At 33.6% G+C, this 16187-nt stretch overlaps 1 protein-coding gene across 1 annotated transcript; it reads left to right on the top strand.

The window, feature by feature from the left end:
• The first annotated feature begins 14858 nt into the window (after positions 1-14858).
• On the top strand, positions 14859-15938 carry LOC113724587 (F-box protein At3g56470-like). Its single transcript, XM_027247473.1, has one exon. The coding sequence runs from the start codon at positions 14859-14861 to the stop codon at positions 15936-15938; it is 1080 nt and encodes a 359-aa protein (XP_027103274.1).
• The last annotated feature ends 249 nt before the right edge of the window (positions 15939-16187 follow it).

The raw sequence follows: 16187 nt of genomic DNA, 5'->3' as shown, positions 1-16187 counted from the left end.
GAGTTGCACACTGGAAATGGAGCTAGGAAAGAAAGAATTCTGATCTGAAATGAAGCTTCCAAAGGAAGCTTTAGTGTGTGGTCCAAAGTTGCCCAAAAGTCAATCGCAATTAGTGCGTGCGTTTTGTGCTCGATTCTTCTTAAGTTTGTTACACTAGTGCACTAAACCTCTAATACACTTATATTCATATAAATATTATTCATTCTTAATTATCCCGAAATAATGGTCTAAAGTTCCTCAATTAATCGCGCGCGTGAAAACGCGTATCTCCACTTTAAACGCGATAGAGTGAAATCTCCAAGAAATTCTTATAACGATCGTACCACTAACTATCACTTGAGTACTTAAACCTAAAATTACCTATTTTAGGACCATTGTACATGTCTCCAATTTTCTAAGTTTATTGTACTCTCAATTGACTAAATTTTCCAAACATGTTTTCACTATTTTCATTATTCGAGCTTCCAAAAATTAATTTTTGAAATGAGTCACTTTAAAAATATAAGTAAGTCATAGATCAATGTAATTAGGTCTCAAGAGATTAGAAAATAATATTCGGAGCAAACAGGCAATTAAATATTTGAATAAGTTCGAAATAGTAATTTAAAATAATAAATTTTTGCGAGTCCTCACAGGAGTCTAGTATTAATTTTTCAATTAACCTTTCTTAATCTACTATTGATCATTCTTAATTCTCCAATATTGATACACTCCCGATTCAAGTATAGCCTAAAAAGACGTGCACTCGTTGTTCTGAACTAAACGAATTTTCGAAAAGTGAATTTTCCAACAAAACGCTTTAAAATATAAAAGAGGCGTTGTTCCATATAAATGGATTTTTTAAATGGTCGAAATAAATAATTCGAAGAAAATGAGTAATTAAATATTTAAGTAAACTTGTAATATTCGATAAATAAGAAAATTTTTGGGTCCACACACCCAATACACCCATAGGTTCCACATCATTTCTTAGAAAAAAGATATATATATATATATATGTATGTATCTATGTATGTATATCTCTGTGTGTGTGTGCGTAACGTGCAACACAAGTACACTCAAACTAATAACAAAAGCAATTCTGTGAGAACCCTAAAAGTTTCATATTTTCTCAACATTTTGTTTATTCTCATTTTCCTTTTAATTGAAACGAAAACCATTCACTATCCATTTCTAAGGAGGGTTTCATTGCATATATATGAACGTGTGATTATGTGTATTACGTGTAGGTTATATGTATGTATGTATATATCCTTGTTGGAAGAACGGATGAGCATCACACGTTCGCGCTTGGAAAGAAAACATTTTCTGAAATTTGGAAAGGGCCAAATCCGGCCGCAAAAAATTTCTGGCCGGATTGTTGAGGGGTTTTGAAAAAAAATTATTTTAGCTACTGCCTTGAATTCGGCCGAATTGTGACGTGGCACAGGCGGCCACCAATTTTGACCGCCTGTTTCCTTCTCTTTTTATACTGTTTTGGGGCAAAAATATCTTCATTTCTTTTCCTGGCCAACCGTGCATCATAGAGAGAAAACAAGAAAAGCTCTTCATCTTTCCAACTTTAATTTCTACTCAAATCTTGAGTTTTCACCGTTAGAAATCTAATCTACTCCGTACAAGTGCTAGCTAAGGGGGAATAGAGGTCTTGGTGGAGTTGTTTTTGGAAGGGAGGCCCTAAGTTTCTACCTTTCTTGAACTTATAAGGTGAGTTGCTAAACAAGTTTCTTTGTTGTTTTGATAATGGTATATCGGTGCTTAGTAGAGGTTGATTGTGCTATATTGTGGATGATTTCAAGGTTCTAAGTGAAGTTGGTCCGATTTTCGATTTATTGGAGATTTTTCTGATTTTATATGATAGTCATGGATTGGACTTGGATTAGTGGTTTAAATGGTGTTAAATGGGACCTTTGTACGTTAATTGCGGTTGATTGCGGAAAATTTCTGCTTGTGGGGATAATTTCCGGTTCTAGGGTTTCAATTTGGAGGTTTTCTTATAGTTGGCTTTGGAGTCTCTAATTGGCCTTGATTGAAGGGTTTTGTGCCCTAATTGGACATGTTTTCTTACTTATGGACCATGTGTGTGATTGTAATTAACGGTATGAGTAATGGGTTTTTGATTGTAAGGTGGAAGTGAGGAAAATTAGGGGAAATGCTGTCCGTTTCTTTTCTTGTCTTGTAAATGAGTAAAATGGTTTTGGAAATGTGTTTGTATCAAGTTGAATGTATTTCATTAAAAATTTCATCGATTCGCTCGAGAGGTGTACGAGGGCTAAGTTTCTATTTGATCATATATATATGAGTTTGGTGAATACCATGACCGTTTTACCCTTTCAAAACATGATACCTCTTCCGTTTGAAACTTCAAATGGTTATTTACTCCGTACCAAAATATAGAGGTATGAGTTAGGGTTTTCTCGGTCACACGTGAACTACTTTCAAGTAAGGTTTTAAGTGTCCTCCTTTTCGATATGATTTTCATTAAAACCTTTGCTATATAACCTTTACTTGAATATATATTGACTTTTAGCCACACAAACGATTCAGAAAGAATATTTCCTTAGCCTATCTATTTGGATTTTAATTTGTCCTTGGTCAAAAGTTTCCGTTGGAATTTTATAACCCTTTTTAGTTTGGTTTTGCGTTTGGTTTATGAAACCCTAGTTATTCCCGTCCACGGATCCAAATGTCCTCTTTTCACTTTAAATCCATCTTTATACGTTTTACTCGTAATTAGTCGGATTTTCTTCGATTTAACCTAATTGTTGTGCTAGAGGAACTATAATATTTTCTCTTGTTTAATCCTAGGTTTTGTCGGTGACTGAAGGTAATATCCGGCGGGATATTTTGGACATTATTTTGCATATAAATAGGTGAGTATTCCTTGTTTGTTATATTTTCTTGACTTCATGACTTGTGTTATTGTTTGATAACGTGTTAAGTGCTTTCAATGACTTTCAAAACGAGTTTTTAGGCGAGTGTGTACTTTATCGCACTCGACCTAAATGAACGTGAAATTTTCAATGATTTAATGATTGAAACGTTAGTTGCGCATGATGTAAGCCTTTTGGCTGAATTGGGCCCTGCCCTTCATTACCGATCGACTCGAGCCAGAAGTGGACTTGGTCGGGCGATATGATGACCCTGGGTGAATTTGGTATACTCGAGTATTATCTTGTATTCTGGTGGAGCCTGGCCAACGTCCAGGAGGGGATGAATGAAACGAAAGAACGAACGAGGGTTTTATTTATAAAAAAAAATGCATTTTCAAATGATTGGAAGAATAAGGGGAATGACAGGAGAACGAATGAACGAACAAATAAATGGCTCCCTGTGAGCCCGTATCCTTTTAATATATGTGTTATTATCGCTTTCCGTTGTAAATGTTCTTTGAATTATTGATGCTCTATGTTTAATGTATTGGATTAATTGTTTGATTATGTGTTCGGAACCTCACTGAGCTTTTAACTCATTCCTTTAGTTTTGTTCTCCTTAACAGGGGAAGGCGAGCAAGGACGGGAGCTTTGTATAGACTAGCTTAGGCTAGACCTTTGATTTTGTAATGGTTCTCGCCCTAGTGCTTGGCACGAGCTGGATGTATGCAGAATTGAGAACCCTTGAATATTCGAAGGTTGTATTTCCTTTTTAAATAGTAATGTGTATAAGTTTTACTTTAAGTTTGGATCATTATTATACTTATTCCTGTGGTTTTATTCCGAAGGTTGCTTGAGGTACGTCTGAGTCCCGACGAGAGTTGGGCAGGCGGTCCGCCGAACCCTTTGGTTCGCCTTAGGGGGAGGTGGGGCTGTCACAAATTCTTCAACCAATCTAGGATAACTATTTTGGAGTTTGCTTATTTTAGAATTTGGAGGAAAGTAATTATCTTTTTTTTGTAATTTTCCTTTCTTTTTTAATTTACTTCTCTATTGCTTCTAAAAAATCATGAGTGATGTATAATTTTTTATCAAAGAAGTAGATTGATAGCACTACAATACTTTAAATAGTTAAAACATCTATTCTTGTAATTAATTTTCGGAATATGATTATTATAGTATATATTATGAGAACAAACATTGATAACATGCAAAGCACATTCTCCCATACTAGTTCGAAAAAAAGTCATGCATATTCACACTTAACAATCAACTTAAATGACTATTTAATGCTGCAGTAGTTAACCATTTGTTCAACTGCAATAGTCTCTCGTTATTACCAATAAGTATATTATTATCAACAAAATAATGAAAAACATGTTAGATATTTCAAAATTCTCGAGATGTCCAAGTGATATAGCCACGGAGCTCCTTAATCTAGGCCAACAAAATAGATAAAAGCATATGTAAGATTTTGCAACCTAATCGATCATTTACAATCTTGCCATGAAGAAGTTTCTTAAATATGTTATGACAACAGAAAGGGCAGGAATCACTGTAGAATTTTTGTATAAATATTTGCTATGGTCTTTATATATGTTGTACATGTTTGCCTGTAGCCGCAAAACAATCCAAAGAGAAGAAGTGCCCAATTAACCCCAAACAAGTTCCTTTTCTTTGTTTTGTTGCTGCTGTTGTTGATCGAGTAATAGTCCTTCACTATATGGAAGAAGAGAATCCGTCTAATTTACTCAGAAGTCAAAGTCTCGTACTCAAGAATGCATTGCTTAGGACATGCAATGCCTTCTTATGTTGGCAAAAGGAACGTCAATCAAGATAAGTTTGTATGCAGTTAAATATTCAAACACAGTTGATTCTACAAATACATAGGTAATAGAAAAATATGTGAGATAAGATGCCTTTCTTTTCAGTGATCTCTAACTCTTAGCAGGAGACCTGCCGACAAATCTGTGTCAGAAGAATGTTCTTCTCTTCCCGGGTTCTCTATCTTTCCATTAGTTCAAACAAATTTCATAAATCAAAACTTCATCTTAACTCAATGATAGCACCAATGCTTTTTGGCTCCAACTTATCTCTTAAACTGCAGTCCTAACAAAAGGATTCTACTAGTTAAAGTTTAACTGGTCAACTGCTACGGTTGTAGGTACAATCACAGTATACAATTGTCTCCCTAATCTGCCACAAGGTTGTAGAAGAAATTTGAACCTAAATCCCTTTGTCTCGATCCTCTCCTCTCTCTTAATTGTAAGATCGAATACAATCTCTTGTACTTTTGCCAATCAATCCTTAAGGTCTGCCTTTTCCCCAAGTGCGCTTAGTTGGTATTAACATTATGCATATGATTGTGAGGTTTGTGGTTCGACTCTCAACCTTTCTTCTTTCTTCTTCTCTTTATAACAATTTACAAGGTGTTTGTCGTTTATACTTGCATTAGTCAAAGTCATGTATTAGTTTGCTAACTACAATTTTAAATTGCCTTGTAGCTCAACCCAAAAAGAATAAATGATTCAAATAATCTCCAAACATTTTGAAGGAGAAGACTATATCTTCCAATATCTGCTAACCTATGATCTTGTCATTAGTTCTTCTTAGTTGCAAAACATGAGCTAGATATATTAAGGATTTAATTTTTCTTATAAAACCTAATTTCCATTTTAAGAGCTATATAAGCAAAGTCTTTAATTATCTTGTTCGAAAAAAGCTAGTTTACATGTTTATCATTTAGGTATTAACATGAAAAAACTCTTGAATATTTTATATATGGAGATTGTCTCATAACTCAAAGTCTTGAATAATTTATATATCGAGATTGAATACTTTATAAAATTCATGTTTTTTTGGATTAATTTATGTAGCATTTCGTGAAATTGTCAAATGTACCAATGTACGAGGAACTAATAGATTAGTAAGACTTCCGTTTTCAATTCATAGCATGCAACTTATGTGAAATTGGAGTTTTCGTGCATTTTATGGGCAATCTACAAGTTTGCTGTGAATGTAAAAACTGTATTGATGAACAATTTATAAGAATTTTCATAAAGAGCTCACGGTCTCAGAAATATACTTGTCGCACCCCATTTTTTTTGAAAATAAAATAAGATGTTAGAAAAATGAATTTTTATTAAAAGATGAGTGAATTGAAAAAATGAGTTTTTGATTTTTGGAAAATAAATAAAGGAAAAGGGCCTAAAATGGGGCTTAAAAAGTGTGACGATTTGGGCTCAAAATAATAGTCTAAAAAAAATTTTTAAGAAAAAATAAGAGTCGCCACTTGATATCAGGTTTAGGTGTATCAAGTCATCTAAAAATGTATTTTTAATAAAAAAAAATAGATAAAACCCTTTTTAGATGACTCCAGATTTTCGAAAAACAAAAGAAAAAAGTTTAGGAGTCACGGTTGAATGTGAATCAAGCACAAAAACGGGCCAAAGAGTCTAGCATTGGATTAGCTCATTTCTACAAGTCTTCACTAGTATTGGACTAATGAAAAATCGGAAAGAAAGACCACAATAGTATTGGACTAGTGTGATGATGTCATGCATTTATTATAACTAAATAAATTACATAAAATATAATTAAAGCGAATAAACACATAAAACATATAGAACACATAGCACATAATCATAATATCTAGATGTAAAGATCCTAAAGAAAGCAAATAAACGCATAAACACACCAATATGCAAGCACACAAGCAAAAAAACGCGCGTAAAGACCTAACTATTACATTTGGAATCCTAACTACAATCTAAGGGGCAATTTGAAAAAATAATAATCTAACTATTATATTTATCTAACTAATTACATTTTGGCAAAATTAAAACCTATCTATTACATAACCTAGCTAAATACATGTCTTGGGGCATCTATTTATTACAATTTGGCATTTACATGCCTCTCAAATAATCATCAAAATTAAATAAAATATATGAAACTTATAATGAATAAAATGAGTAAATAAGAGAAAAAGCACTCAAAACATGCAATTACACACACAAAAACACATAGGAGCACATAAGAGGATTTAAAGTAATAAAAGAAGGTACCTCCCTTGAAGTAGTGGTTAAATGAGATTGGATTTGTCCTATTTATACTCTAAAATCAACAAAATAATCGAGGCACCAATTTAATTAATAAATAAATGATAAAGAAGTGGAAATAACCATGAAATCTACTAATTAAAGCATTTAAATGAAGTATAATTAACAATTAAAGAAGATAAACAACTTATATTTAAGAAATTAAAGTTATTAGGGACCTAATTACAAAAATGAGAACTTTTTAGGGTCAGATTATAATTATTACAAAGACTAGATGTCACAATTAAAGAAAAATAAAGTTTAGAGACCAAATTGCAATTAAATTAAGGATCAATTGAAATAAATCTAAAGGTTTTAGAGGCAGAGTGAAATTACTTAAAAGGACATGGACTAATCTACAATTTCCGTCCTCAGATTTCTTGATTAAAAGTCCACTGGGCCATTTTTATTTCCTCTTGTGGGCTGAAAGCCCTTTGGCCCGATGGAAAATCCAAGGAAAAAGGATGGGCAAGCTCGTTGTTTTTACCCTTCAAGCCCTACCGAAATACATTGGGTTTTATCATCCGAAACCCATGTCAAAACCCAACCAAAATAATAGAAAACCCACTATCAAAACCCAAACAAATTACCCTTCAACCAAACGCTAAACTATTTTACCAAAACCCAGCAAGATAATAAATCAACTAAAAATCATTAACCCTAATTATGCCCTGAAAACCTAAAATATATTGCTCAAAAATATACTACTTAAAATGTGCAAAAGAAGATTAAAGTTTAAAAGGGGCAGAATTGATTCATTTGCAGAGGCTTTTGGACAATAGTGTAATTAGGTAAAAATTAAGGGGTCCAAATGTAAATTTCTGAAAAACACCATGCAAGGCTATCGCAGCTTTCTGCGATTGCTGCCATTCTTCAAGTGCCGCAAGAACACACATGAAACCTCAAGAATCATCACCAGATTTTTTGCTTAAAAGAAACAAGCCGCAAGTTTGGGTAAGAGCCCAATCCAAAATCATGCACCCCAAGCATCAATACAAGATTTCTATTCCTAAATGCAAGTTTCAAATCCCAGCACAAAATCACAAAAAGCATGCATCATGAACCAAAAAGAGCCAGATTTCTGAGCTTTTTATGTGCAAACAAGTTGGAAAAAGAGAGGAAAGCGAATGAGGATTACCTCTTGATGCTTTATGGAGCCAAATGAACGCGGAGGGGCTGAAGAAAATTCATCCGAATGCAAGATTGGGACCAGCAAACCTCTGCTGACAAGTGTCTAAGAACTGATGATTGGTGGATTTCGAGCTGATATTTGAGAGATCTGGAGGCATTTTTTCAAGAATTTTTCTGAACAAAAGTTGTTTTTTGGTGAACTTATATAGTGTAGAAATGAAAAAATCGCCTAAAGAACTAAAATCGAGATTGAATTTGATCCGAAACAGTGTCAGAAAACCAGCCCTGGCTCAATTTTTCTGGAAATTTTCTGCACTTTTTTCTTACTTTTTTTCTCTCTGTTTTCTCTGTTTTCTTCTTTTTTTCTCTTTTTCTGCCACCTCCCCTTTCTTTCTTACCCTAATGCTCCGTTATGAACTCTTTTGATATGAACCAAAGCTCCCAAAACCCTCATCTAAACAGTGGACATAAGGTCGGGTTTTTGGGGCATTTTAGGGCCAATAGATGGCTGATTTTCTAGATCTTTCATGGTGATTCTGGTTGATATGAGTTGGCATCATACAAGCAAGGCTTGGAGGAAAGAAAAAGGCAAAAAAAAAAAATCGAGTGGAAATTAGACAAAAAATGGCAGCTGCAATTCGACTTCCTTGTACTCGTTTCCTGCTCCTGGGCTGCAAAAATGAGAGGGGTTGAAAAAAATTAATTTTTTTTTTGGCAAAGCTGCACTTTCATTTCTGTTTTTTTTTTCTTTTCATTTCAGCTTTTTCCTACAAAAATAAAAATAAAAATGATTGTTTAAACAATGACATAAACAAAGACATAATAAAAATTTAAAAAAATTTTGAAAAAATAGGGCGTCTACAATGCTTTGATTCATGGAGTAACAGGAGTTCAACACCTACAAATTTTTCTTTACCAAAAGAATTCCAAAAAAAATATAGAAGATTGCTTTTTCTTACTGCCATGAGATCAGTGTGAACAAGGTAAACCCAAAGGAAATAAAAAACCAGCTGGCATGGCATTGTGCAGAAGACAATCACAAGGTGAAGGTAATAGCATATTTTAAAGAACTAAAAATATCCAACTTTTGAAATGACCCCTCTTCGCACCATTTAAGGACGTGCTACTCGTTGGGCAAAGTCCTTGTAGCGTGTGTGTGTATATATATGGAAGTCAAGTCATTACACAGATCTGAGGTAGCTCACACCCCTCAGCTTATCAATCAAAATTGGTCTTAGTTGAGAAGGGCAGTCAACAAAAGTTGAAAAGTATGACAAAAGCATTTTCCACCAATCCTTGCAAGCGTGTCTGATAAATATGCTTCATTCGGACTTGCCGGAAATTAGATATTCAAGTCCCATTCCAGGCAAATATGCTTCTAGCGTATTTTCGCCAACTAAGGTGAACCTCCTTGAATCTGCAATTGTTGATCTATATTGGTGCAGTCTTGCAGATATGTCATGGACTCCAAGCCATGCACTATGCTTTGATTCTTTCTTGTCCTTGCTTCAGGAGAAACGAATAGTCGCATTGCAAATCATCGCTATAGAACCCAGATTTTCCATTCTGTCCCAGGATTTTCTAGCTCTGGAGAGCTGAAAAAAAACTATATGACCTGTGAAGCAAGAACGCATTTAATATTCGTAGTAGTTAACACATAAAGAATAGCAAGATCAAAGAAATAAATAACGTGGAATCCATTATGTGTTTTGACACATGCAAAATTTACCTATGAGAAAATGAGCATATGATCGTCTGCATTTAGGTGTCGATACTTGCAAATAATCAATTGACAAATTTTCATAATATTTCAATCCATATGTACCACATATATCTTTTCATATTGCTACGTTAGCTGTATAACAAGTGCACCGCAGGTAACCCACTATAACAAGTGCATATAGCCATATTTCTTTAGGGTAAAATACACTTTACCTCCTGTGGTTTAGCGATTTTCTTTATAACCGTTCTATAGTTTCAAAATCTATACACAGTCCCCTTATAATTTGAATTAAAGTGTTAATGCAATGGAAATGATCATCCACAATGGAACCCAAATTAAATGTCGAGAATATCCTTGTTTAAAAATTAAAATGATTGAAGTGACCAACATATATAAACTTAATTTACATGACACTTTAACCCCTTGTGATTTTATATTTTATTACATAACCCCCTTATGGTTTAGTACTTTACTACATAACCCCCTTATAGTTTTCAAAATATATACATTCCAACTTCACAAAGGGGTACTTTTGATATTTTAATTGATTCCATTATGGAATGCAAATTAATTATGTAACTTTGACACTTTAATCCAAATTATGAAGAAGTTATGTATAGCTTTTCAAACTACTTTGTGAATCATATTCAAACAACTTTGTTTCTAAAATTCTATATATACATATACATACATACATACATACATACATATATACATAAATACATTATACACACACACGCACACACACACACACATATATATATTTTTATAGGATTCTTCTGACAGGTGCCTATAAGGCATTCGTTAACATACCTACATTCCACTCAACCAGCCAACCTACCATGTATATACACATGCTAATAATTACTACTTTCTCTTATATTTATTCAATTTCACTAATTAGTCCCCTTGCATATATATGCTTTCCATAATTAATCTAATATTTCTAAAATCTAACATCTAAAGTACATCTAAAATACATCTGAAGACAAACCTATATATATATATATATATATATATATATATGTATATATACTTCATTGTTCAGAATAGGCCTATCTAATAGCAGTAATTAAATTAAATTTAATTAAGTTTTGCAATGGCCAAGATTGGGTTGCTAATTGTTGCAATAATAGGCATGTTAGCACTAAGTGTCCACCTTCATTTAGAAGTAGTGGCAGATGATGATCCAGTTCCAGGTTCCTTTGCCCAGTTGGCGGCTGCAGATGTCGACCGTGCAACACCAACTCTCGAGCCTCTTCTTCATGGTATCCCTTCTCATAACCGTAAACTAATGAAGGGTTGCGATGCCAAATGTTTTGCACCATATTGCGTTTGTCCCAAGTCAAATGTGATTAAATAAGAATCCTTCTGTAATTATATTGCTCCCTAATCAACTGAAAATGATTATGTGGTAAGGACCCATGAATTTGAAATTATGTATGCTCTAAACACAATCACTTTTAGGAATTTTATATGTATTTGAACTATTTATGCATTAATAAATAACATCTTTATCATATTGATTGCTTGTATATTTATATTTGTATGATAGATTTCCTAGAATAAACTTGATCAATAAAATCATAAATGCTATGATGATGAGGTTCATTTGATTAAATATAAAATTTATTTTTAAATATCTCTAGTCAAAGTATTAACAAGATTGAAACATTGTTAATATAGTTAAACTAGCATATACTATGTCGGTTCTATTAGAGAAGTAGTAAAGCTCATCTACTATAGTGTGTGAGACACTAAATTAGTATATGAGTGCTTGATAGCATAATTAAGTTCACTATATTGATCCGTATAGAGATTTCTTTTGTGCCAAAAGAATTAATCTCTAAATGATGTATTATATAAGTGATTCTTTGATTTAGAATTATCATGGTACTTTGAGTATAGATTGTTATACTCTGTGTAATTTGTTTGCTCCCATAAAGGGAATGCTAAAAAAATTAACATATGGGTATATACTTGAAATACGGAAAGGTAGTGAATAATCTTTAATAATTTACCACCTCTTGTGAAAGAGGAGTTATCTCATTTACGAGCATTTGTAGAAATATAAGTCAAGAAATTTTGTACTAAGTGAATAAATCTTAGAAAGATGTTTCTATGTACTTGTTCTTTTGGAAGTTATATTTTGGTACAAGAAAAAGAACATTAATCATATAGTGAAATTGACATGACTTATTCCATGATTAATGTGAGACAAGTGTGATAAAAGGATATTAATTGTATGGTATATGTTCATTGAAAGGTGAAGTCATCCACTTGACGTTCTCATTACTTGGGTGGTCATGATACATTACTAGATGCCAATTTTGATCGGTAAGAATGAGTTGATTGATAAGTTAAATCAACGATAAATTCTTTTAATTTATCTAGTTCTTATTAATTAGAAACTATGATTAGTTCTTATTATCAATGTATTTGGGAATCTAATGGGCCACACACATTAAGAACTTATTTAATTGGATTAAATAAATGTCAAGCGGGGACTTGAAGGATAAGTATTATAACTTGTAGTTTAATTTGTATTGGATAGTTTAATTGGCAAATAAATTTAAATCTTCCAAATACAGGTGTTGTATTAGAATAAGGAAGTTGAATTCTATTAGAAACTAGTTTGAGGTTTCCAATAAGGATATGGATAACTTATTTATTTATAAATACTCACTAAACTTTTACTTGCAAGACTAATGGATACCCAAATTATCTTGTGAGATTTTTGAGAAAAATCTTGAGAGAAAAAATACCTAAAAGTCGTCCAAAAAAATAAGAAAAAAATCGCATCTCTTAATTTTTTTATTAGGGCAAGTTTTTCATAGTGAAAAACTAGGGTTTTCTCAACCAATTTGTGAGAGGTGTCTTGGCAATAACTAGCACTAATCTAGATTAAGCTTATTCGGGTTTGGAAGTTTTGGCTAAAAGTTCGTGTGGATCACTGTTAGAGGCTGAACATTTGAGTGGCTACACGGATCTCTCGCATCTCTCTGCATCAAACGCTCGTGTGTTTCTTCATTGATTGAGGTAATACACTTAAAAACCCTTTTAGTTGCATATGTTTTATCATGGCTAAAGGTTTTCTAAGGAATCAAGAATTTTAATTTTCTGTTGCTTTATCTCTAGGATTCCTTACAAAATTGGTAGTCTGTTTTAATCTCATCCCAAATATTTCTCTTTCCAACTTCTTGTACTATACCGTACTTCTTGTTTCCAATGTTCTTAGAAACATTATTATGCTTCGGAAAATGTTATATTTAAGCTAGTTATTTTTATCGCTGGTAACTCGATAAGTTTTACGAAATGCTTTTGTTTCGCCTGGTTCTCAAAAATTGGCAAAACTGTTCCAACCATACAAAAAATGGAAGGATCAAGAGCTAGTGAGAAATAAATTCGTGATAAATTTGTTTCGATGAAGAAAATTATGCCTGCAGCAACGGAAAAAATAGTGAGAAAGAAAAGAGAAGCCATCATAATCGATCGGGCCTCTTCAACAAAATTAATTGTCGGTCGGGAAGGAAAAATAAAATAGATTTTTCTCACATATCCTATAGAATAATATCTCATACAATTCCAAAGAACGTATTCCCTGAAAGTTATGGGAAGTAAGTAACAAAATCAAAATTTCTAATTGTTTTCCCCTCTAATTAGATGAGAACATTTGAGGTATTACTACCATGTCGTATGGAAAAAATCTTGGTTCAACACATTATAAATTGAAAACCCATTTGCAACACAGCACTGCTAAGTCTTGTATTAAAGAAAACACTTGTCTATTTGGTTACACTTTTGGCAAAAAATCACCCTTCTTAAGAATAACTTTTCAGTTGTAATTCTAGAAAAAAAAAAAAAAAAAAAAAAGAAGAAGCAAGGAAATGGAAATAAGTAACTTCCTTTCACGTTATTATATTGTTATTGGAGATTTTCTTAGGTAAATAAGTGGTAATGAAAGACAAATGGTTTCATGAAAAAAAAAATTATGCTTTTTATCCTCCTCCACCCAACCGCCCCCCCCCCCCCCCTTTTTTTTTGGGCAAGCATTGAGTATCAGTTAGGCATACGCCTGTGGCGTATAATCCAAATGTAAATGCTCTTTTGAAGAAACGTTGGTGAAAAATTGAAGGCATATAGTGGTGAATTCGGATGAATTAATACGAGAGGTATTATTCCTAAGGTTGCAGTTGGAAAGGATTGAGTCTAGTTATTGGCATTATATGTGTCAATTGAAGTTAAGAGTATTATTACTAAGGTTCTCCTCGGAAACGGCAGATTCTGATGGTTTCATTGTTGAGAATTTGAGTTGTAAAATTCGTGAATTAACTTTTGACGCCCCGTGAAAATTAAATTTTTAGTGTAAGTTTTACCCCTCAAATGTCAAATATTTTGCAAGTTAGGCTTTATTCCCATTTGTTTTAGATTTTACAGAATTTGATTATGAAAAGTGATTATATGTAAAATTAATCTAATTATGGAAAGTGATTAAGTGTAACAATTAGAATCAGTGAAAGCTACTCTTTGGTTGATTATGAATTTTATCTTTTTTAATCATTTAAAAAATTTATAATCTAAATACAAGAGCAAACAACAACATCATAAAAACCGATTATCTTACCAAAATTTCTTTATCAAGGCTAGAGCTTCGAAATTCAGAACAATGAGCTGTGGGCATGGCCGCACAGTTCAATTCTCAAGGGCAGATTGGTCCTTCGCTCCTTGCTAATCACAAGAAAGAACGAATTGAGCTTAATTTGGGCCCCATAGTTGAGGATAAATTTATGCTAAATAGTAGTGTTTCGCTATCTCCCTGTTTACTACCCAGATTAGACATGCATTCCCAACCAAACTCGTATTAGTTTTCCATATTAAGGTGAAGACTGACAAGGGCTTCTTTTTTTTTTTTTTTTTTTTGAGTACCAAGAACTCGAAATAGGTCCATCAAACATATATATTGGGATGCCTTGAATCAGGTGTTCGACCTTCGCTGAGCTGTTCGGGCGAAACACACTAAGGACTAGCTTGATCATGGCGCCTTGGGCTGGTCTTCCTGAGGATCTTTTCAGGACAATCTTGGAGAAATTGAGCATTGGTGACCTAGTTCGTTCGAGTGCAGTTTGCAAAGATTGGTGGGACAAAAGTAAAGGAATTAGGCGTAAAAGCAGTCCACCATGGATATTCTACTTAGAGAGGGGTCTATACCTTGTCCAACCAAAGCTGTTTGACCCTTGTTCCAGGGAATCATACGACCTTAAAACTGCCAATCGGACAAAGATATTCGACTTTATCGACGCTGCAAAATTATGCGCTTCGAAAAAAGGCTGGTTGCTTTTTGCTAGGAAGGTTGAGGTACCATGTGAGACCTTATTTTTAGTCTACAGTCCTATTTCCAACGATTACTTCTGGCTCCCCACGTTGACGTATCATCATTCTGATGTTGCTACTTTTTCCACAAACCCTACTGCTCCAGATTGTGTATTTTTCATATCGTATCGACATCTTGGCGACACTTACATTGCTACATATTCTTCCGGTAAGGATAACTGGAGTACACAAAAAGTTGAGTTTGGTTATATTCTATACGATCAACCAATTTCAAGTGTGGTTTATAGTGAACAAAAAGGAGAATTTTACTGTGTTTGTGTCGGAGGAGAACTAGCAAAATTTGCCATTGTTGGCCGCCGTTGGGACGTGATCACACAAAACCGTCGACCTCTAAAAGAATTGGCAGCAAAAACATGGCAGCATCAATGGTTAGTCCCAGGATCAATTAGGCATTGGTTATTTCAATACGAGGGTCAGCTTCTACTAGTTTTCCTTGTTAGAAATCTTAAGGATAGGAAATATATGTTTAGTATTTCCTATTTCGACTGGTCCCAGAACAGGTGGGCTGTCAAGGATAATGTGGGTAACTTTGCAGTAATGCTTTCCAGCCTTTCGAGTAATTCTCCTTCTGTGCTACTATCCAGAGTTGAGGATGCAGAAGATTGTTTATGCAAGCATCAAGTCTCCTCGGTTAGCAACTTGAAGGTTTATGGGTATAGGCCTCTATTTTTTACCTGCAAACAGTACTATCTAGTTGAACCTCCTTGTGCTATAGGAGATTGATCCCATTGGTTTTTCCTTTTCTGTTAACAATGTTTAATTGAGCCTTTGTGCTATAGGAAATCGATCTTGTTGGTTTTCCCTTTTTGTTTTAATGGATTTTGCATTTCATAGAGCAATTGACTTTGACAAATTTTATGATGGATAAACAATTCCTGCTTTGGCTTTGCATTTTGACGTGGCCAGTCAGGAAATTATTTGACACGAATCCATCGTTAATCCCTTTCTTTTCTCGGGTGACGTATATTTTAT

The sequence above is a fragment of the Coffea arabica genome, chromosome 2c (genome assembly GCF_036785885.1).
Source record: "Coffea arabica cultivar ET-39 chromosome 2c, Coffea Arabica ET-39 HiFi, whole genome shotgun sequence".
NCBI classification, from domain to species: Eukaryota; Viridiplantae; Streptophyta; class Magnoliopsida; order Gentianales; family Rubiaceae; genus Coffea; species Coffea arabica.
This window is presented reverse-complemented; position numbering and strand designations above follow the sequence as displayed.